General features: G+C 39.9%; 1 protein-coding gene across 8 annotated transcripts in view; it reads right to left on the reverse strand.

Moving 5' to 3' along the window:
• myo3a (myosin IIIA) overlaps positions 1-24,066 on the reverse strand; it is a 71,137-nt gene that overhangs the window by 12,635 nt on the left and 34,436 nt on the right. For 6 of the 8 annotated variants that reach the window (XM_028568989.1, XM_028568987.1, XM_028568992.1 and 3 more), the window contains 20 exons: positions 23,342-23,487; positions 19,189-19,254; positions 18,886-19,041; positions 16,986-17,088; positions 16,281-16,397; positions 15,718-15,822; positions 15,322-15,405; positions 14,608-14,810; positions 13,100-13,198; positions 12,866-12,980; positions 9,614-9,740; positions 8,961-9,171; positions 8,566-8,713; positions 6,353-6,506; positions 5,545-5,633; positions 5,301-5,430; positions 4,191-4,273; positions 2,360-2,440; positions 1,920-2,125; positions 1,698-1,809 (listed from right to left, as the gene is read on the reverse strand). In XM_028568989.1, the coding sequence (XP_028424790.1) occupies positions 1,698-1,809; positions 1,920-2,125; positions 2,360-2,440; positions 4,191-4,273; positions 5,301-5,430; positions 5,545-5,633; positions 6,353-6,506; positions 8,566-8,713; positions 8,961-9,171; positions 9,614-9,740; positions 12,866-12,980; positions 13,100-13,198; positions 14,608-14,810; positions 15,322-15,405; positions 15,718-15,822; positions 16,281-16,397; positions 16,986-17,088; positions 18,886-19,041; positions 19,189-19,254; positions 23,342-23,487 (2,535 nt within the window). Of the gene's footprint in view, positions 1-1,697; positions 1,810-1,919; positions 2,126-2,359; positions 2,441-4,190; positions 4,274-5,300; positions 5,431-5,544; positions 5,634-6,352; positions 6,507-8,565; positions 8,714-8,960; positions 9,172-9,613; positions 9,741-12,865; positions 12,981-13,099; positions 13,199-14,607; positions 14,811-15,321; positions 15,406-15,717; positions 15,823-16,280; positions 16,398-16,985; positions 17,089-18,413; positions 18,456-18,885; positions 19,042-19,188; positions 19,255-23,341; positions 23,488-24,066 lie in introns of all 8 variants that reach the window. The other 2 variants (XM_028568994.1, XM_028568988.1) reach the window with 2 other exon arrangements.

The raw sequence follows: 24,066 nt of genomic DNA on the forward strand, positions 1-24,066 counted from the left end.
ATAAATAAATAAATAAATAAAAACAGTTAAGTAGAAGTAAAGTGGGATTAGGTTACAAATAAGATTTGGTTAAAAAAGGATGTACACATTCTATTGTAGTGCAGTGTCAACATAAAGTACAGTGTCAACATAAATACAGTACTTACATTAATAAGTTCAGTGTGAATAATAAGTAGTGGCAGTGAATAAATAATACATTTTGCACATGTAGCTGATAAATTATTGCACCAACTAAGTACATAATTGTCCAAGAAAATTGAGATGTGATGTGGACATACGTGCTGTGCTTCCCAGGTAGAAGCTACAAGTTTGTATCTTAATTTTAAGAAATCAATGTGAATCAAGATGTTGTGCAAGAAAGAAAGCGCTTAAAAAGAGCTAGTAGCCTTCGTCCACTGAGGTGTTTGCAATAGCGTGCAGTGTAGCACATAATATCCTTTCTCATGCAAATGTATTTAACATGTTCTACAAGAAATTGGTTGTGGAGTGTTAATGAATTAGGTGCAGTCTTAATTTGGATGGCCTTGCCTCCATGGCTATTATATGTGGTCATTATAATCAGACTGTGTGAACAAAACAAGCTTTATTTTGTTGTCAGTGCTACTGGGAAGCCATTGGAAACACAGTAAATGAATGGCATGGGCTTCTGTCTCTTCCTTTTTAGTGAAAGACTTTCCTGCACTATACTTTGGTAAAACTTGGCCTCAACGTCTTGCTCAGTGACGCTTCAATTGAGACTTTTGGGGCTTGAACCAGGTCTTGTATCATGCTCCCATTCATTATCGCAGGACTGTTATTCAGCATACATTACCAGAGGAGATTTTTTTGGTACTGTTAATAGACTATTTTACTCCTCCGTAGACCGTGCTACAGACTGAAAATGTGAAAAATGATTTGCGCGCAACGGAGTGAATGACTCACTTATTAGCAAAGCTCATTGTCCAAAACATTCAGGAAGCAGCGTCTCATTTTTAGCCGGCGCTAGTCGTTGCTTTCCCCGGTGAAAATATAAAAAACAGCAGATCATTAACTAATGTTTATTCCATGACTAACTTGATACCAGGCTAAACTAAATAGCTTTCTGTTGGCGGGTTTGCATGCTCTCTGCAAACAATACACTCAGTTCTAGGGCTGGGGCAATATGCTTTTGTCTGGATTCAATTCTTTCACGATACTTGGGTGCCGATTCGATTTGTATTGCAATTTTCTTGTATTGCGATTCTAGAAATATTGCAATTCGATAGTATTGAGTATTGTGATTTATTTTTCCTTCTTTTTTATCAAAAACAAAAGTTGAATACAACACTTCTAGAGACAATATATCATGAGATATTTCTAAAAACTGATTGTTTTCTAAGAATGTTCATCACGTCAGTCAGACAGTCTGACATTTATTTCATTTTTACAGAAGTTCATAACATGTTCAACACTGCATTTATGTTAATGGATACATTTAGCCTAGATGCCCTTGCTTATAAAGAAAATAATTGAGACTGCCCTTAAATTCACCAAGTCTAATAGACGTGTACATTCGAGCCAGATAGGCTCTAACTATTTGTAAATTAAATTTTTTAAATAAATAAAAATAAATAAATAAATCAAAAATCAATTCCTGGGAAAAGAAAGGATTTTAAAAAATCGGCAGAAAAAAACAAATTCATCAGGTTTTTTCCCCCCACCCCTACTCAGACATTTACCTTAGTCTTCCCCATTGCCCAGTTCTCCAGCTTGGCCTTCTCCAGTACTGCACCACATGTTTCTTGAGTCACAGCCGGCTCCTCATGAGCATGGAAAGCCAAGATGTAATACCTGTAACAGTCAGTGCAATAAGCTGGACACTACTACATCATACACTGAATTATATTTGAGACAACATCCCTGAAATACTCTACTACTGCTGTGGAGTGAAGCCTGCTGACCTCTTCATGAAGTTAGCAAACAGGATGCGGTGAGAGTAGCCCTGCCGTCTGATCTTGGCGGTCTCCAGAACTCCAGTGTATCGCAGCTGAACCAGGACCTTCTCCCGGTCAAACTTACTGGCCTGGCGATCGTTGTTTGGTTTGATACAGCGAACAAAGTGAGGCTGCCCTGCCACCATCTTGGACAGAAGGTCCATCAGAGAGTACTAGAAAGAGTACAAGGAGAATGAAACCTATTTGGCAGCCTGATTAAGGGTTTATGTAACAATAGTGTTAAAAACAAACGGAGGTCCATCAGAGAGTACTAGAAAGAGTACAAGGAGAATGAAACCTATTTGGCAGCCTGATTAAGGGTTTATGTAACAATAGTGTTAAAAACAAATGGAGAAATAAACGGACATTTGAAACATTTCAAACAGTAAATGAGATAGAAAGCTCACTCTGAAGTAAGAGGCCACTGTCTGTGTTCTCATGTTGGTGGTTTCTCTCGGGTGGTAAGGCGTGTCTGCAGGTTCACCTGGCTGTACAAACAAACATAAGACTGGTCAAAAATCACAATAATTCATGGCGTACTCTATGTGTCTCCACAGACTAATGGCTTTACATACAACTTCATGGGATGCAAGGGAACATTTTAGTATGGAAGCCAAGCGGGTAGTTGAGCAGAAGAGGATGAAATGAGGACACTGACCTAAAGTGAATGTAAAGTATTAGCAACTGTGTCAACTGAAGCACACATGTAGTTGATTCACATCTTTAAAATGTTAACGTAGGTCATATTACAACTTTTTATGTATACTACGTTTTTATCCAAGCTTCTTTAATTTTACTTTGAAAAGTCACCAATCACCGTTTGTATTTGTACTGTGTCATCAAGGGGCACAGGAAGCAAGCATTTGTTTTCAGGAGGGAGCTTTAATTTCCGAGATGGCTGCAAAAGTGACGCAACAAAATTTAAAAAACAAGTGCCAGATAAAGTGAACTGTCTGCATAAATACAAGTTGCCTTCAGCTATTACTTCAAAAAGTGTTATTCTTAGTTCAAAATCAGACAAATCAAAACCAAACAAAAACGATATGCTTTTAAACTGCCCCAATTAGCTGCAAAGACGTACGGTAGTTCCCTCATAAAGACAACAAAGAATGCTACATCAATATGAATATAACAATTACACATACAAATGTATTAACCTGTTCGTATTTTGGAACATTTTAACCAGCTCCATGTCTAATTCTCAGCACTATTACCCTGGTGGAAACCTGTTTATAGCAAGCCATCAGCCTTATACTGTTTTGAATGCTCATTGTGCCTCTTAAGAGCGAAGCCTTTGATGAGCTTTCTGTCTAACATATGCAGATGAATGGAAATAGATTCAAGAACTCATCAAACAGTTCATTTAAATGTAGCTACTGTCAATTGCTTTTGGGTGAGCAAATTGCCTTAAGACTCCCAATTTGCAGACACTGCAATCGTATTTAAAAAAAATTCACTAAAGCAAGTTTTTATTTGTCCATTGGCAACTGACTCGGGCTGATTATTGAACACTTTGAATGCAAGATTTTTACTTCATTGAGCATTTTTTTTAAGACTTTGATTTACTATGCAAATCATTTTACTCCATTTAGTTATCAGCATGAGGCACGGTGCTATAAACAGACAATCTGCAGCAATGGATATGAAAGAAGACCCAACGGGTTTTACCACAGCATATGCATTTAGCATTCTACAGGTTGCCCACATGCATGAGCACAATGACAAGCATGCAGATTCTAGGTGTATAGTGAAAATAGCTTTCTTTGCAAAAGCTGTAAAAAAAATAAATAAAATGATGTAACATCAGCACAAGAGGAGTCTAACTGAAATACAAACCACTGAATTATGGATCTATTTGTACACTTTAGGATATCTAAAGTTATTAATGGTGTCTGCATTACTAAAATAAAACACACTATATGGAAATATGTTGATTACCTCACTGAAAGAAAAAGAACTGTATAAGGTTAGCACTCCCATCTTTTATGGCAGAAATGCAGAGACAGACGGGAGGGAAAGGAGACAGAAACAGTTAAAATAGAAGCAGCTATAATAACAGTTGCGGGTAAAAAAACAAACACTGTAGAGACAAGAGAGGCTTAATTGTAATTCAAGAGTGTTTTTTGGCTCGGGTAGTGAGAGTAAGAAGGGAAAACAATAGATTGAGCAACTTTTCAGGGGAAGTTCTTGATGTAGAAGATAAAAAAACAGTGATAGTGCAGACGGTGCTGTAAGCACCTTGGCGAAGGTGATGGTGCGTGTCGGCGTCCGCGGGCTGCGCATTGTGTGTTTGCCTTTACCCTTGGTGTGGGCAAGGTTGCCTGGGAAATAAACACAGAGAAGATGAGAGTCGGTTAATACAAACTGCCCTTACTCAGCAGGGGAGAGTTAGTCGTACATGTAGGAATCCTCCACAGTAACGGGGGCATATTTACCGGTTGGGAAAAATGAATGAGTTTATTTTTTAGCAGAAAACCGTCCTGTCATACTGAACACCGTAAAAAATAAAACTGTTGATTATTTTAAACTTAAAAAAAACTAAATGGAGCAGACAGTCCAGTAGTCTTTCCGTTTATGTGAGTTACTGTTTTGTTGTAATTAGTATTATATTGCGTTTTTATACAACATTGTTAAATTCTAGTCAACAGCTGAACTGACATCTGTACATGTGTCCCTTATTAATGACAAACATAAATACATTAAACCAAAACATATCACAATGGAAATTAATTAAAAAATGAAATAAAATAAATAAATAAAAAACACTTAAGGATCATATTTATCGTCTCACAATAATAAGCACCACAATCTCATCTTGATCTAGATCTGTCCTACACGAGTTACTGTTAAATTGGAAATGAAAGAGCAACGCTCGACACGACAGCTTTAAGAATACTCTGAGAGAGTGATTATGTGAGTATTGGTTTTGTGATTAGATTTTGGAAGGAGCTGGCAGCCTACTCTGCTAACAAAGGATACTCTCTCTGCCAAAGCCAGCTTATTACAACAAGTCTGGCAAACAAGAGAGAAAAGCCTTGCTAAAATAGGTAACAATAGCCTGTTGTTTTACTTTAAGTATGTATTTAGTGCTGCTTTCAAAGGGTTTAATTAAAAAGGTTGTAGTAAAACAAACCTCCCTCCCGAATGACTTCGCTCGCATCTTTCTAATGCACGTCCTCAACGTCATCGTTCTCAGCCACTCCCTCTGTTCGCTGACTGGACCGCCAAATCATTCGAGAAAACCCAAGAATATACCACAAACCCAGACGGAGTACTGAAGGAAAATGAAAATTGAGTGGAAGTACGTAGGAGGGCGGAGCCAGGCTAGGAAATGTCTTTCCTCTTTACCTGTTTTGGTTAAGGGATGGGTGACAAGCTTGCGAACAAGCTCGTTTTCTGACGACCTCAGCAGCAGGACGATGTCGGCCGGTAGCAGGTCCCTGTTCTTGGCCAAGAAGCCGGCAGCGTTGTAAATTACCTTTGAGTTCCATAGAGAGGGAGAATACTTAAGTGGAGGCCAACGCACATTAGGTAGCCTCAGTTTCAAATAAAACGTCTGCGCACGCACACATTAGAATCAAATATCAATTACCTTTCCAGCGTAGTGGTGAATACCAAAGCCAAGGTCAACTCTCTTTGGTCTCCAGAAGATTTTGGTCTTCAGGTTATTTTCAAATTTCTCTAAAATGTCCAATGATACAATGATTAATTATCGCCACAACCACGACAAATATAATCTTGGAAGCTCATAAGTATATTTTTTAACGTCATCATCAACTTATCTAAAATTGATTATTTACATTTGACTATCAAACACATGCTGTTCTCTCTGGCACTTTACTCTGTGGAGATATATGATTTATTTATTTTGATTAGGACAATGCACATTAATACATTCTGTAAATGTGCCAGTGTTAACCAGTCAACTAATTTTCTACAGTAGTCCTAGTTACCTAGTATGCATGTCTTTATGGTGGGAGGAGCACCCGGAAGAAACCCACACAAACACAGGGAGAACATGCAAACTCCACACAGAAAGGGCTGGAACAACCTGGATTCAAACCCAGAACCTTCTTGCTGTGAGCCAGAAGTGCTCACCACTGAGCCACCGTGCTAAACACTAACTTCTGTTTTTGATCGCTATAAAAAAATAAAATAAAAGGGGAATATGATTTTGTTGAGCCCTTTGAGGTAGTGAAACACAAGTTTCAGATCTGTTGATTTGGATATAAAAGGCGAGGGCACAAAATTAGCCTGTAGTCTCCCCTTGCTCCACAAGACCCTTGTTCTCATTTGTATCTGCGAGGTTGGTAAATACTGAACATTAAAAGACATGGAGAGAACATATGATAGAGGGTGCTACTGAAGGGTGCTCTGATTGTAAGCTGAAGACCACTGACCTACGAGGGTCTGGTCGGTGGCCTGGGGGAAGCGACTCTCCTCATCCAGGAGCGAGAGCATCCCCATGGGCTTCTGCAAGAACAGGTCCAGGAGGGGCCGGTTGTCCTCGTACTCAATCATCCGAGCATCCACCTCCTCATTCAGGTACTCATCCTGGACAGAAATGGCACACACAGTGAATATAGGCTATATTGATGACATTTAATTTCCGGGATTGCTCTGGTGCCACCGGAAAATCTGCCGGATGTCCCTAATTTTGGCCGGATGTCCGTTACCTTCCGCTTTCTTTGTGTTGGCATTTTAAACTCCGGTGGATTTCTGAGGACTATGGTTAACTGCTCTTCAGATCTCTGCACGGTAAATCCAGACAGCTAGCTAGACTATCTGTCCAATCTGAGTTTTCTGTTGCACGACTAAAACAACTTTTGAACGTACACATGTTCCACCAAAACAAGTTCCTTCCCGAGGCTATTTTGCAGAGGCACTGTCATTGCGTCTGGTGTCTAGTGCTGCCCAAGACGATTGTGATTGGTTTAAAGAAATGCCAATAAACCAGAGCACGTTTTTCTCCCATCCTGGGAATGCTGTGTGGACTAGTCAGACCCTCCTCTGCAGTGCTGCGAAGGAAGGTCCTGCAATGCGAGACTACAGTGAATATAATCCTGGCTTTATAGTTGAATATGGCAATTTTCTGTTTTATTGTGCCATACAATGTTCTCAGTTCGTCTAAATACTGTATATAAAGTTTGGAGGAAATGTGACTTTCTAATATCAAATCTGTTTACAGTTGTTGTTGTTGTCCCCTATTATGGGACACATAAATGGTCCTTTTGTGCTCAACCAGCTTCAAGGCCATAAATGTTTTGGGAAATATGGCAGGAAAAGGAGCTGGTTGTTTGGCCACATAAAAGAAATGTCGGGAACAAGAATGAACACTGGTTTCACTTTTAGAATAAAGAACCTCAATTTAAATGTAATACAGGAAAAGGGATGCCAAATTTTGACTTTTTTTTATTCATCTAGCATTTGTCACCTGGATGGTACGATAGTGCAGAAGTGAACATGATGAAGAGAAAGCCTTCCTGCTGCACAGTTGTAATGACAGGCCAGCATTGTAAAGCCAAATGCTGTTTGTATTGTTCTGGGGTTTCATTTTGTTGACTGTTAAGTTGACAAGTAATGAGATTTTTTTTTTCTTGTTTTGTTTTGACTTAGTGCTATTATGTAATTTCTATCCAAACAGTCATTTTCTGTTGTTTATTATTTTATTGTCATGTTTGAATGTTTAAAAAACTAAACGTCAGAGTAAGAGAGACACTAGAGACATCTGACATCATAAACTGCCATCAGCCAAACAATAACAAGCCAAAATGAATGCCAGAATGTGTTGCCTTGTGATGTATTGTACTTGGTGACACACTCCCCTCCCCCACCCTTCAGCTAACCTGATCACATCAGGTTGACTGACTCTCAGAGCGCCTAGTATGACTCAGCAACATTACTGGAGACTTCTATTCAAAGAAGAAAAGGACTAAATGGGAACAAACAACATCAAATCAGCGCGCTTATTTAAGCATGATGTTCACACTGCGAGGTAAAACCAACCACATCAGGAAATCTGCAGATGGATTGGGACAATATGTGACCGTGTGTAAACATACATGGAAACCTACAATCTGCTTTATTTTACTGGTGATGTTAGGTGATGCTTATTAATGTCATCGCCGACTACATATACCCTATGCTCAGTATATATGGTGGCAGTATAGGACAAATGTATTTCTGGGCCTGGTGCCAACAATACCCAGGAGTGAGATTAAGTCAAACGCTAACTGTCTTCAACTCCTAATTGACCCTCATTGTGGATGATTTATAGCCCCTCTCCATGGGTGAGACCAAATCATTTAACATTAGCAAACCACTCTCTGCCCCCCCCCCGCCCTCAAGCCAAGCATACCCACGAGACTGCATAAAAGGGAGAAGAGTGAACCTCATTCTCCCATAAATAAAGACAGCAGCATATTTTACCCTTGCCATCTCTGTTAAAGCGCAGAGTGACAAATGATGCCATGTTATCACTATTTGGATGGAAATGGGGTAGTACCAAAGGGACAAATGCATGCAAAGTGCTTTCCAGGAGTGTCTCAAGCACTCGGAAAGCATTCTTTGATTTCAGCGATAGATTAGGGCGGATGCTGGTCCAAGGCTTTACCTGTTCCCAAGCGAATATGTGCTGGTTGAAGTAAAACTGGATCTGCTCGTTGGCGATGTTGATGCAGAGCTGCTCGAAAGAGTTCTTCTTGAAGTTCTCGAAACCAAAGATGTCCAGGATGCCGATGTTAAAGCCCTTGTCGTCCTCTCTGTTGATGAAAAGTCACTTTATTTAAATTCATTTCTCATTTTAAAAGTCTGTTTACTGGTTTTGCCATTTGTGTAAAAGGTCCACTGAAGTTTAACAGCATCCAAAAGAATATATAGGTAAATATTATTAGCGAAAAAAGGGGTTAGACACATACTTTTACATCCATAAAAACTTTCTGAGATGACCTCATTCTGCATTCATGACAGCCAAACACACCACATCACACTTTCTGCTCCTGATCTCACCCTGGGTGGCTGTCAGGACGCAGCAGTGCGTTGATTCTGTTGACAATCCAGCTGAAGAGGCGGCCGTAGAGAGCCTTGCCCATGGCGTCTCTCACCTCCGCCGCCTTTTCCACCGTGTTGGGCCTGACGATGGTCTCTCCCCGGGCCACAACACAGTGGGAGGTCAGGGCTTCCTGGAGCTCGTCTGAGCGGATACACAGCAGTGATGCCACTGAGGGGACATAAGATAAGGAATGGGATGAAAGTTAACATTTCTAAAGTAGAACGAGTGCAAGCAAAACATGCAGGGGTGTGCAAATGTCCAACCTCGTGTAGTTGATGAAGAACACTCATGTTCTCTTGCTCATCGATCAGATCAAATTAATAAACCTCATCTCGACAGCTTTGTGAATTACCAGTCAGCACAGATGTCTACATTTAGAAAATATATTGCCGAAGGGAAACAATGTCCCGTAAAACCTAACCATTGCAGATGTATGTTTGGTAATGATGCTTCTGTAATGCAGCATTGGCCTGTCATTGCTGATGGATGATTTATCTCACAACAGTTTAATGGAAAGGAGCCGAAGGAGGAGGATGAGGAGTGTAGCAGAAGAAATTCAGACTCCGGTTTGGTTTAATAACATCATACACCATGCCCCTCTCTCTCTCACCATTCTCCAGGACAGAAATGTTGGAGATGTCGCTCTTGTCTGTTTGGTGTTCAGAGGCAACCGGAGAAAACTCAATATCTCCGGAGTTGAGGATGGCAGCCAGAGTGCTGTAAACACTGCCCAGCTCCTGTAGAAGTGATAGACAGTGATTTACTGTAGAAAAGGGCTGGGAGACAGTATGTTACCTAACATTAGGTACATTGTACAACCCTCATGTACTGACATATCCGGATTGGAAATTAAAAAGAGACTATGTCTTTTTTTCTACGTTACTCTATTATCTTATGTAACACAGTAGTACTTGAATCAGACAGGTCACCGTCACAAAGTATCAGCACATTAGAGTGCAGTGATTTTTTTGGGCTCCGTTCTGGCACTTTCTAAAGAATGTAGACAGTTATCGCATGTGTCAGGTAAGGCCAGATTCTTAAACTTTTTGCTAGCACCTTCAAATTCATCCATCCATAAATTGGCAGGTATCAGGGATATATTTTTAATAACTCCTGCATATTAATCCTTAGTATTTCAAATTAGTCATTTGTACCCTCAAATGTTTAAACACAATTTCTGCTCAAAATTGTCGTATGTGGGTGCTGTGAACGCTAATGAATTATTTCAATTTAAGCAATGTAACATAGAGTAGTCGTCCATTATATTAAGATGGCCAATCAAATTTCCTTTTAGGATATGATTGATTTTGTTTCCAGCCACAATGAATGGAATAAATAGACAAGCTGGTTAGCTAGCATTAGCTGTGTTAGCCTCTATAGGCTAAATAGACATATTGTCATTTAACAAACCTTACATGTTCATATATTTATTAAGAAAAGAATATTTTGAGATGTCAAACTGTGATTGTTGGGCACCAAAAACGTCAACAAAAGTAAGATTTGAAAGAATAAAATGCAATTTGTAATTAGGGCCCGAGCGCCGACGGCGAAGGCCCTATTAAAACTGAAGGAATTATTGTTTCTTTCTATTATTATTTTCCCATCAAATGAATTAGCTTTTTGAGGGGCTTAATATACTCAAAAACTCACAAAATTTGGCGATCGCATCAAGTCTGGTGAAAATTTACGTATTTTAAGGGTTTTGGGAATAGGCGCACAAAAATGGCTCGCTAGCGCCCCCTAGAAAGATAAGAAAATTGAGCCCCTGCAGTGCGTTTAACGTAGACTCACGAAACTTGGTACACATATGTAACATGTCAAGATGTACAACCACTTCATTAGAGCCATACCCTAAACCCAACAGGAAGTCCGCCATTTTGAATTAAATGTTCGAAATTAGTGCGATTTTGGCCATTTCCACGTCGTACTTTAACGAACTCCTCCTAGAGATTTCATCCGATCAACTTCAAACTCGGTCTGTGCCATCTTAAGATGTTAAAGATGAAAAGTTGTTAAAAGAAAAACTTTTTGTCATAGGGCGTGGCCGTGGCGGGGCGGCCATTTTGTACGTTTCGCCGCCGAAACAAGAAGTGGGTGTAACTCGAGTGTACGTTGTCCGACCCTGAGGACAAATATAGGCCGATATTAACTTAAAGTCATAGCGCCCCCTAGTGGCAACAGGAAGTAGGCCTAAAAGTCAAGGTGCTATACTTTAACAAACTCCTCCTAGAGATTTCATCCGATGGACTTCAAACTTGGTCTGTACCATCCCAACACCTTAACGATGAAAAGTTATTAAAAGAAAAACTTTTCGTCAGACGGTATGGGCGTGGTGTGGCGGCCATTTTGAGTGTTTAGCGATGAACAAAGAAGTTTTTGTAACTTGAGTGTACGTTGTTGTATCTGCCCGAAATTTCTCACAATTGACAAGGGTCCAGGCCTGAGGACACCTACAAGCCAAAATTGACTTTTGGTCATAGCGCCCCCCGCTGGCATCAGGAAATGTGCCTTATATGACAAACATCATCCGATTTACATGAAACTCAGAATGTGTGGAATACCTGTGATACTGAGCCGCCCGCTATACTTTAACCACGCCCACTTACTCAGGCCCCGCCCACATTCATAACATTTGAACAATTTAAGGTTGACCCTTGTGTGAGGTATCAATGAACTCAGCAGAGTTCCTTCTTCATTGGTGATGGTTTGGCCCGCCCACTATGCTTTAGCCACGCCCCCTTTTATAACTAATGACCCGTTTCATGTAGACCCTTGTGTGAGATATTATTGAACTCAGCACAGACTTCCTTATTCATTGGTGATGGTTTGGCCCACCCCCTCTGCTTAAGCCACCCCCCCCCTTTCATAAAACCTTACCCATCTAAGGTAGAGTCTTGTGTGAGGTATAATTGAACTCAGCAGAGAGTTCCTTTTTAATTGGTGATGGTTTGACTTGCCCCCCTATGGTTAAGCCACGCCCCCTTTCATAACTTTTGACCCGTTTAAGGTAGTCTTATGTGAGGTATTATTGAACTCAGCACAGACTTCCTTTTTAATTGGTGTTGGTTTGACCCGCCACGTATGCTTTTGCCACGCCCCTTTTCACAGCTAATGAACCGAATAACGTAGAGACTTGTGTGAGCTATCGTTGAACTCGGCGGGGAGTTCCCTTTTCATTGTTGACGATTTGCGGCGTCTGAGTGTCGCGCAAATGCACGGTCGCAAGGAGCGGCGTCCGCCGGTAACCTCGACGCGCGCCGAGGCGCGAGGGCCCGCCCATCGCTGCTCGCAGCTTTAATTTGTAAATGTGTCTACTACTCTATTAATCTGAGTGTCCTGACGCATGCAGGAATAACTCTTCTAATGGCCAGTTACTACTAATATGCCAAAATCTTAAAATAGATAACCTTGACTCAAACATCATCTTCATACACTCTGTGATTTCATGCAAGACGAGACGTACTGTAGGAGAGAAGGTTGTTCCTCCAGTACTGCCAAGTGATTACAGGATAAGTACTATTGACGTGCAGATCCCAGAGGCAATCAGTTCTTTGGGCCTCATTAGCCTTCACAATGCCAACAGCTGACTGCCTACATGTGCCTGCAGCTTCATGCTCCATCATCCATGTAGTGGACCTTAAGAACTACTAATACACTAGATTTAAATTTTATGCATTTATGTTTTGAGAGCTTACTTGTTAGTATAATTGCTTTAATGTTGTATTTTAGTTACACACTGACTTTCATACATTACATATATAATACAGGAGTGTGAAACTTGTCTATAATGTTAGGATAGGATAAGTTGTGCTGTGAAACCACTTTCATCTTTTTGGCCAATAATTAATGCAGTAGTTTTTACCTCCAGGGTGAATCCAATGACTTTGAAACACTGCTCGACTGCATCAAACTGCTCCTTGTAGAAGGTGTTGCTCACTATGTCAGGCCCTAATTTAATGTGCTCATTACACAGATACCTGCAGATCAAAAAGGAAATGCAGAGATCAGGATCGGGGTCTCAGGAAGTAGGATGTTTGCAGCGTGTGAGTAGGAAATAACAGTGTTTAGGAGAAGGGCTAAGGAATGTCAAACCTACTTAGGTGTTTTGCTGTCAGAGAGCTTGTAGTGGGCTAGTTTCTTCCTGTCAGCCAGGCCAGCATAAATGTAGTAGAAGATGTGGAAGTTCCTCTCCCCTCTGTAGAAACACACAAACACTTGACTGCTCAGAAAAGGTCTTAAAAGCATGTAATCTCAGTCCTGTTACTCATTTGATGAATGTCACTCTTACTTTGCATAAGACTATTGCTGCTTTTGCATACTTTTTCATTTTTATTTTTGGTACGTACTGCAGCTGCCCTTACAAAGTGTGTTCTGTTGCATGCATTATGCAAACAATTGGGACATGCTACTTCCTTCATAAACATTGAATGGGCTCTTGGCCAGACTGACTAAATGTCAAATTTGCCGGAAGTTCGTCAGGGTTTTCCCAGGCTATGGTAACCCAATACATAAGGGAGAAACAAAGCATGCTTACAGCTAAAAAGCACAGACAGTGCATGTACCTCTGACAAGGCAGAATAGTTCTCCTAATTTGTTTTGAAAGGATGTTTTCCAATGATTTTACCCACAAAGATGAGTTCACTAGTTTAGTGCAAGTACTCTATGGAGTCCCAAAACGGACTAAATGTAGTAAACGGTTATCAGACATGTCAGAAATATAATTCAATACACCAATTAGGTAGCTTGCCGACTAAAATGCTTTTAAGGAGTTTATACAGTGATACTATTAGTATGCATGCAGTACTGTATGGAGGATTAAGTGCACTGGCTGGTGTATGAGAAAAATGTGCTTAAGCCAAGTAGTTAAATTAAGTTTTAATTTCTGTTATCAACCAATTGGAAGAAAAGGAAAAAACTATTCTTTTTACACTTCATTTATATAACTTACAAAATTATTTATGGATATATTTATACTTTTGACTTGTCTAATAAACATTTTAATACATTTTGTCAGTTTAAGGTGACAGAAAACAGCTGTACGATGTCTCCTGTAACTCTGCTTTGTCTGCCAACTTGAATTCACCTTGTTTGCTATTTTCCCCCAAATTAGTATCCAATAACAGGCTACAGAAAAGTGTAGCTACACACAATGCTTGCAGCCAAATCAAACCCTCTGAACCGGGTGTCTGCTTTCTAATGAAATACTCAAGTCTGCCTTTGAAGCTCCACAAAGGACACTTGCAAGACCAGAATCTTTGATCAAACAGGAAATAAGCTAGCCCCTCCACTTGACCTGGTCCACTCCCCAGACACATGATACGAAGGAAAGAAGGATTGATTAAAGTGCAGGCTGAAGGCAAATGCCACTGTTTTCAGATGGAAGTATAGAGGTGAAAGGAAGAGAGACAGAGTCTATTACGCACTGATCCCTAACCAGCAGGCAGGAAAAAAAACCTTGCTCCTGAAATGTTCTTTCAGAAAAGGTACGGAGACATGATTTCAATTTCTATGAATGTCATCGTCAAATGAAGGTTATAACAGTAAGTGTCATGAGGTTGCTTACATTGTACAATAATTACAACGAATGAAGAAAGTGATATTTACACTGCCTGGTGGATGACCCTGGATTTCTCCAGCAGGTACTCGGATATCTGCGCTCCGACCACTGTTCCTCCGCAGGTGAACTTCATCTCCAGGTACTTGCCAAAGCGGCTGGAGTTGTCATTGATGACGGTGCAGGCGTTTCCAAATGCTTCCACCAGGCTGTTAACGAGAAGGATCTTCTCCTGGAGCGTCTGATTATTGGCCTGAATAAAACATTATTCCGGATAAGTAACTGGGAAATTAATATAGTGGAAGTAATAGTGCTATTGTCAAGAAATGGTGCATACATTTCTGCTGTGTGCCTTTCTATTCATGTTATTTCCATCAAAAGTGTCACTGCCACTGTTTATTTCATTTCAGGATCTTTCTTTTCAATGTGGTCGCAAATCCTGACTGGCCTCAGCTGGAACCTCAAATCAACTGATCATAGGATGTGAAGAGTATTTAGCTCACACTCATATTCACAGTGGGTTGCAGATGTGCAGGTTCTCAGTTCAGGACACACAGCTGTTGCACAGATCAAAACTGTCAAACTATTTTGGGTAAAAGTTGGCCTGGTGGTCTGAGACTCATCGATCAAATTATTTATCCTTTTAAGTGGTTTGTAAGTTTTCATCAGTCATAATTATTCCCTTTTAGAGTCAAATGGGAAGGACATTAATGTTGCATTTCAGTGCAATGTTAATTAAACGTTGTATTTACTGTATGACTCACCTTGCCAAGTACTGTCAGCTGCTGTACCAACAGATGAGCACTCTCTGTTTTCCCAGCTCCACTTTCCCCACTGATCACAACACACTGTACACAGGAAGACACAAAGATTGTCGAAATATTTACGACCCCTCACTGACATTCAAAATAAAATAATAATAAATGTAATAATAAAAAACCCTAATGATGCTACTCATATTGCTCAACCTACACCTCCTCATACAAATACTACCAGAACTACTTCATCACTATTACCAACTAAACTAGAGCGGCACAGATTAATCGCTTAGTTGTCAACTATTAAATTAATCGGCAACTATTTTGATGATTGATGAATCGTAAAAGCTACTTTCAGCACTCAGGGTGCTATAAAATAATAATTGAGTACTTCTACATTACCTGGTCTGCATTGTACGACACCATGGACTGGTAGGCGATATCGGCCACAGCGAAGATGTGCGGTGGGTTAACTGTACGCTTAGCCCCTATGTACATCTTGGTGTACTATGAAGAGATGGGTTGGCATTGAAAAGAAAAAGAGAATTTAAAGCATGCATATGAATGTAATGGATACCATAATGTAGATATAATGTGGAAGAAAATAAACATCCTAGTCTTGCCATTCAACACATTCTACTTTTGTTCTGGGAGGAGAGGAATGAAAAATAGCTACAAACTTGAGGCAAATAAAAAAACATGATGAAGAGGAAAATACAGTCAGTGAGGTATGGCAGAGGTAGAGAAGCAGGAGCAGTGTGTGTGTGTGTGTGTGTGTGTGTGTGTGTGTGTGTTTGTTTGTTTGTTTGTTTGTTTGTGTGCGTGCGCAGCTAAATGCGATGCAGCCGACTGAAGAACTGCAGAGGCGCTAATGAGACATGCTAGGCTACATTCAGTGCATTATTGACCAAATGTATGAGCACAATTGCGTTAAAGAAACACACAGTATGCCTATGTGCACCGACCTGGGATGTGTAAATCTCCATCTTATGGAAAGGATTGACTGCGATGAGGATGTCTCCAACATACGTGTAGATTTGATCTCGTCCATAGCGAGTCTGGAGCTGCTCTGTGACCGTGTTCTGAAAAAGATTCACACAACAGGCAAAAAATGTCTCCTCCACAAATTTATATTGTCAGAACCATATTATGAGAGATAACAAGCAGTTTATTAGCTTATGTCCTAACTCAAGTCAAGGCCGGTGACGCCTGCTGCGTCAATGTATTATCTCCACGTCATACGGTGATTCATTCTCCTGTCTTCTTCACACAGCCAAGACAGGTACATCAACAACAGCAGGGCAGCGCTACCTCCCTCATACCAGCAGAGCTCCTCAACTTGAGGGATGGGTGGAAATATCCGCTGGCAACTGAGACTGATTGTATCATTCAATACGTCAATGCAGTGCTCAGATATGATAAATTGCTCTAAATTTTATTTGTGTAAAAGATGCTGCAGTGCACTTCTCACTCACAGCATACGTGTTTAGGGAAAATGTTGCTGAATGTTCTAGTTAACAGTGGAGGGAAAAAAATGGCCTTAGATTGTGTCTGTATACATATTTTATAGTACCAATAGCAAACTTCGGAGGCAATATTCACTACTATCATTATTGTTTTGTTATTGAGATATATAGTTATGTCAACGATCAGACTGGCGACTTTCTCACCTCATCCAGAACTTCTAGGGTGGCGAGGTCCTCCACCTCATCGGGGTCAGTCTGTGTCTTCATGTGGCCTCCTCTTTTAGTGTGGATGCGTTCATGCCTAGAACTCACAAAACCCACAACCAACTTTCACTGAGCAATGAACGTACAGTAATGTAAACATGACAATATAGCTAATCTAAATTCCAATCCAATGCATTATGAGCACATACTGTAGCAGTGCACTGTGCCGCCAATGGTATTTGCTCAAGGAAAGTGGTACATCTCTTCACTTAAAACAAACCCTAAACAAAGTAAATATGATCAAAGCTTTGACTTGATAAAGATCTAAATATAAATATAGTAAATAAATGTTCTACCCCAAAGCATTAATTCTGAACTATGGCACCCATCAGTATGCAGTTCCCTTTTCTCCTGCTGGACTCCTGAGACTAAATGGTGGTTTTTACTAGGTGTAGGAGGCCAAAAGCTAAATGAAATACACTTAAACCACATCTTGATAAATGTCAAATCTGCCTCTTCAGTCCCATTTTTACTGGCTACCTCACACCTTTCAAGTATCTTTCTTTTCTGCTCGGCAATAAACCAACAGACCAGATCATTCATTGATGTATTTACCCTTTTACAAACTCAACATAGTAGGGAAATTGTACCAGTTGTACCGGGAGGCCTCAATCATTTAACATATTTACTCAAAATGACATGACTTCTGAACTTGATGGCTTGTGTCTGCTCTGTTTAAAGTGACAAATACTTTTAAATAATAGCTAAAAGAAATCTGGAATTATCAAAATGCCAGCAAATTCAGTGCTGCACTTAAGATGACAGCACTAGTTTTAACGCTAAGCAGAACCTTGTTATAAAAGACTGTGGATTTTAGGAATACCTCATTACAGTTCACGGTTTCGGAATAAGTTTGATTATGTCTGATTACCAGCCATTATTTAGTTGATAATGGTGGTCATTTCCCATTGTATTTTATGTCATTTAAACTGTATGTATTTCTAATATAATTTTTTTTATCTTTCTATGCCTCCTTCCCTTTTCCCTAAGAGGCTTTGCCACTTGTCAGGTCTCCATTGTAAATAAGAACCTGTTCTTAATGACTTGCCCTTTAAAAATAAAGGTGAAATAAAGGGTAAGTTAATGATGATAGCTGGTGAGGTCTGGAGCTCATTAACTGCTGTAGTAAATGACAGGACAGTTCAAAACGAAAAGGAAAACAAAATGACAACAACATGAATCATTAGATAGACAACAATGTTTACAATGGCGGGGTGGCAGCATATAACCAATCTAATAATCAACCCATGTAGTTGACTGCAAATACATGTGTTGTTCACAACTACAACAAGCTCTGACTGGACAAAAGAAAAAGCCAATTATCATCTACTCCTACTGCGGCATTAAGGTCATTTAGGTATTTGTTACCTGTCATTACTGTCTGTGCTCCTGTCTGTCTTTCCATGATGGCTTAAACAACAAAAATAAGATTAACGTTTTACGACCGTTCGGGTAATTCACACTTTCTGGGCCAACATTTTGACTTATGTGACACACACTGTGCAGCCTGCACCTCGAGTGAAGCTGGAGCAGGAGTGAGCTGTTGTTTATGTGAGAGTGACAGGGCTTGTTAAACATCCAGCAAGAAGGGTAATTTGGATTATTCTGTCTGCAAAAGCTAAACTGCAGCCTAACATGTCAAACCCACTGACAGGAAGGCTTGCAGACTTTTAAGTTTATCTTGGGTTTTATAGCTAAATCTATCAACCAATTTGTATGGTGTGTGAGTATTCTGTTCACACTGCTAGACAATTTTGAGTAGTGCAACTCTGAACACAGATACACGTAGAAATGGGACATTTTGGAAAGGGAACACATGCAAATACTGTTCCGACAGTACCTTGTTTTATCAACGACTCCGATTTGTTGGTTGAGATCAATGAGTTCAATTAACTGTTTCTGCAGTATTTTCTCTCTGTCAACAATCTGTTTGATGAACACATGCTGGAGCAGGTCTAGCACATTTGGTCTCAGCTCAAAGTCCTTAATCAGACATCTGAGGGGAGGAAGAAGAAAAGGTAGAGGGAGGAGGAGTGCAATACATTCCTTGGATTTATATTCAAAGTGTGCCTGGACATGTACGATCAGTGTAAATATTTATTATTCACAGAGGCGTAACAAACACACTGGCATCCACACTCACTTGCAGATGAAGTTATTAAATTCGTCTGACCAGAGCTCCGGCTGGTGGAGAGTAGGTGGAGGATTTCTGTTAAAGAAGAGAATTGGAAAGATAAATGAAAAAGATAAGATGAGATGGGATTTACGCAGAAGGGTCGGCGAACAAAAGGCTGAGGCACAGAGTGTAACGGTGGACTGAAGTCTTGACTATTTGACATTGAGAACATACAAAGGCGTTTCTGCTGTGGCATGAAGCAAGATATAGCTGATTTTATGACATAAAATCAGTAGTCAGTAACACTGGCCATCCGCCTGGTTAGCTCAGTTGGTAGAGTGGGTGCCCATATATAAAGGTTTACTCCTCGACGCAGTGGGCCCGGGTTCGACTCCGACCTGCGGCCCTTTGCTGCATGTCATTTCCCCTCTCTCTCTCCCCTTTCATGTCTTCAACTGTCCTGTCAAATAAAGGCCTAAAATGCCCAAGAAATAATCTTAAAAAAAAAAAAAAAAAGTAACACTGGCTATCAAATATATAACCAGATCTTAAAAATGTACGGTTTCTCCTGTAAAAAATCTCATTCAAACAGACACACGTCGTTAAAGGGTCAAGTGTAACAAGGCCTCACAGTCTGCAAACAACTGAGATAATTTGCAATAATTCCTCGTTCTGCTTTAAGTAACTTTTTACAAGAGGGTTCCTGGCAAGTGGTGGGGAAGTCAATGCTGCCTGCTAATGTACTGGGCCTTTTTCACGTTTGCTCTGACAGTGATAAATTGGTCTAATGAGGGGACATGCATCTCCTGTTTATCATGCAACACACCCAATATAGACAGCAAATGCATGAGACCTTTATTTGGAGTCTGTTCTGGTAATTCTGCGACTATTAAAGTGTGTTTCTTATCACAAAGACAAACAGGTTCTTGTGGAGACAAAGAGTCACACTTAAATTAGAACTATTTAGAGTTTTTAATTCCCTGGATACAAATATGAGGATGTGATTTTATCCTAGTAACCTGTTTATACCCTCTCTTACTCAAGTAACCTTTGTATTTAACCACTGCATCCTATCCTAGTATTTGAGGCAAATTCAAGTCTTCTCTTTTGCACTCCATGAAGGATAATGCCTAAATCTTTACACGTGTGCATAATTAGAAGAGCACTTTTAATCTTTAACCTGCTCCAGAGACTGACGCTTTGAGCAGGGATTTGACTTCTGCACATACACCGTCATCCCAATCTGTCCACGTCTTTCAAGTCAAAGTCAGAGTCCTACTTGTGTTGGTGTATATGGTTTATTTTTCAGGTGCAATATATTTGTATTTTGAGGTTATGTGGTGAATGTGCAAAAGAATATATAGGCTGTCTGTTGAATAATAAACCATGTAGACATAGTAAGACTGGGTAATATATCGATATTATATTGATATATGAGACTAGATATCGTCTTACATTTTGGATATCACGATATGGTGATATGACACAAGCGTTGTCTTTATCTGGTTTTCAAGGCTACATTACAGAAAGTGAGTAAGTGATGTTATTTTCTGAACTTAACAGACTGTTGGAGCTGTTCTATTATTTGCCTTTAACCCCTCAGTGGTTAGTTGACATCCTTGATGATTAGTTATCGAAAGTCTCATTGTGCAACTATTATGTGAAAGCACCAATAGTCAACCCTACAATATCGCCGCAATATCGACATTGATGTATTTGGTCAAAAATATTGTGATATTTGATTTTCTCCATATCCATATACAGCTCTAAGACATAGTACTGTATATATGTAGACTTGTTATATGTTCACAAATGAACACATACAGTAGATATTTGAAAACTTGTAGATAAATATGGATTAATGTGAATGTAATGTTTATGAGAAGCTACACTTGCTACTGGTGCCTACTACTGCAGTTACTAACTAAAACAATTACTGTATCGAGCCTCAGAAAGGTAGAATTTGCTGCAGGAACACTGCATTGGATTGTGTTTTACTGTACTGTATTATATTGTATTGTGTCTAGCTTTATGGTAAAATTACAGTTAGAAACTACAGTATACTGTAAACAACAGCAATAACAAATGTATTCAGGCATTGTAGAAAAACACATGACAATGAGGGTTGGCCTTGATGATCTTTTCTTTCTATTTGATACTGTTTAAGCTACCCTAAATTAAAAAATGAAAGGATGTGGTGGAATCAATGCCCTTAGCGTGGCTTGTTCCCCAAGACTGCTTGTTGAGTGAACCCAGAGTAGTGAGAGGAGGGAAGTGAGGAGTGTGAACAGACAGCCTGAAGCTCTGGCTGCAGCAGTCACATAGATTCTGAGGAAGCTGTGTGATGTCTCCTGTGGAGCACGACCCCCAGAGCAAACACACAGGACAGCTATGTCACAGGAGCTGTCTGATATGTGTGTGTGTGTGTGTGTGTGTGTGTGTGTGTGTGTGTGTGTGTGTGTGTGTGTGTGTGTGTGTGTGTGTGTGTGTGTGTGCGTGAAAGCACAGTGTTTCAGGGCACCGATGGACAAAGTGCTGCGCCGTTCAGATGACAGTGACAGTAAATGCTTATGCAGCACTCACACTGGAATCAGGAGACGATAAACAATTACTTTTCACCTTCAGCCCACAGAACACACCGATGAGAAGAGGATGGCTGTGCTCTCAGCCTCCACCCACAGGATGAATGGGATCAGTGCCGGGGGGGGAGTTGCGAGCAGAAAAAAGCCATTTGAAATGAAAAGACAGTACTTTGTCTGGCGAGTCTGTATAGAGAATCAAATCACTGTGTTGGGGAGCAGGAGATAGCTTTTCTGCACTGCAGTGTTGCAGCAATACCCGGTCTTCACATTCTGACAGTCTGCACCAGTGCAGTGACTAAAAGAATCTACTTGGTTGTGTAAGTAGGTTGTGTAAAACCATTGTCTTTTTTTCCAGGCCTTTAAAAAACAGCAGTGATGCAATGTAACCAAGTACATTTACTCAAATACTATATTAAAGTACAATTTTGAGGTACTCGGGTATTTCCATTTTATGCTACTTTATACTTCTACCACACTACATTTTGAAGGCAAATATTGTACTTCTTAGGCCATTACATTGACGTTACAGCTTTAGTTACAAGTTACTTAGTCAGATTGTTGGCACAAGATGTAAATCAACTAATAAATTCTGATATATTGTATATAGATTAAGCTACCCAGCAGTATATAAAGTAACTGAAACTGTGGTGACTACTTTTGCTGAAGTAAAGGATCAGATTTATCCAAAGCGACTTCCAATAAGTGCATTCAACCATGAGGGTACAAACTCGGAACAGCAAGAATCACATAGAAAAAGAACGTATCTTCAGAAAAGACACATGTAAGTGCAAAAAGTTTTGTTTTATGTCTTCCATCACTGTTTGGTTTTATTTGAAGGATAAGAACAATTTCATGAACTTTATGTCATATGAAAATGGTGGGATTATGTTTTATAATTACATATAATTTGCAACTATAGAATAAATGTACTGTCTTCTAAAATATTACTGTAAATGATATATTCAAACTATACTTGCTTGGTCTACTGTGGCCAGTTGGTACCAGCTTACTGTATAATATATTCCTGCTTCAGTTCCTTCTCAGTTCATAAATTGTGATTAAGAAGTCCCCACGTTCATGTTCTTCACAGTGAGAAACACGCAGGATGCCAAAAGGATAAAGACACTGTTGTTACATTACTTTGACACCATCATTAATCATTTATATCAACATAAGGGAGAAACGCAGGCTGCAAGTAATACATATAAATAGGGCTGTCTCCAAACACACAGTTATGTGTAGGCTAACGGTCACTTTGGAGGGGCATTCAGTAAAACATAAGTCAAGTCAAAGACATTTACTTGTGAATCAAACTTATTTCAAACATTTAAAATTCTGTGCAACCTCCTAGTTCAAGTTCAAGTTTTATGAAGGCAGAATATCAGCAACTACAGTATGGACTTTTCTTTTACATAAACACATCCAGGGCAGCACAGTGGCTAACTGGTTAGCACCTTCAAGCTAGAACATGATCAGCACCAGGGTGTGGAGTATTAATTCAGAACAGTAAAATACACTTACATTGACGGTGGCAAGGTCAAGGTCACAGTCCCCTGATAGTGATGATAGATTGTTGCGTAGGTGTGATGGAGGCTCACCTGGGTATTTTGAAAAGGGCTCTCATTGGGTGGAGTTCGGAGAGGGGTGGGTCTCCATCTCCCAGCTCTATGGCGGTGATGCCGAGTGACCAGACATCACAACGAGCATCGTAGGTTGAGTCCAGCTGCTGCTCACATGCTATTACCTACAGCAGACGAAGGGCAAAGTAATGTAACAAACAATATATTGTTAAAGATTTACAAAAACAGCTACATATATCAATCATGTTATAGTATGCCAATTCAAATTAGTATAAGCAGTATTAAGGAAACCTCTACTCCCTTTATCCCTAAACGCAGAAGATCAGATGATAGGTCTGATATCCTGTTGTACAGTACATACTTCTGGACTAAAGTTGAAAAGTTTTGGGCCTACTTTCCTATTAGAGAGCCAATATTTGTGTTGTTAGTGGATTTTTGTTATTTTGTCAGCCCATGCACGCACGCCATTTATTAAACAAACAGGTAAGAGGGCAAAATGTATATTAAGATATCAAAGGAACCGAATATAGAGTGTAACAGAGCTCAGCCAAAGTCTCATCATCATCTGCTGTGGGCAATATAGTGTGCACACACAAAAGCACGCACACTCACAGTCTATCATCATTGTCCTTAGGGTAACATGGAATATATGAATATGAATCATCTCTGAGCGGGAGGCATGTATACCACACACAAATGCATACACACAAACACACGTTCACCATCATTGTATTCACAATCCC

Source organism: Perca flavescens, chromosome 22 (assembly GCF_004354835.1).
Source record: "Perca flavescens isolate YP-PL-M2 chromosome 22, PFLA_1.0, whole genome shotgun sequence".
NCBI lineage: Eukaryota > Metazoa > Chordata > Actinopteri > Perciformes > Percidae > Perca > Perca flavescens.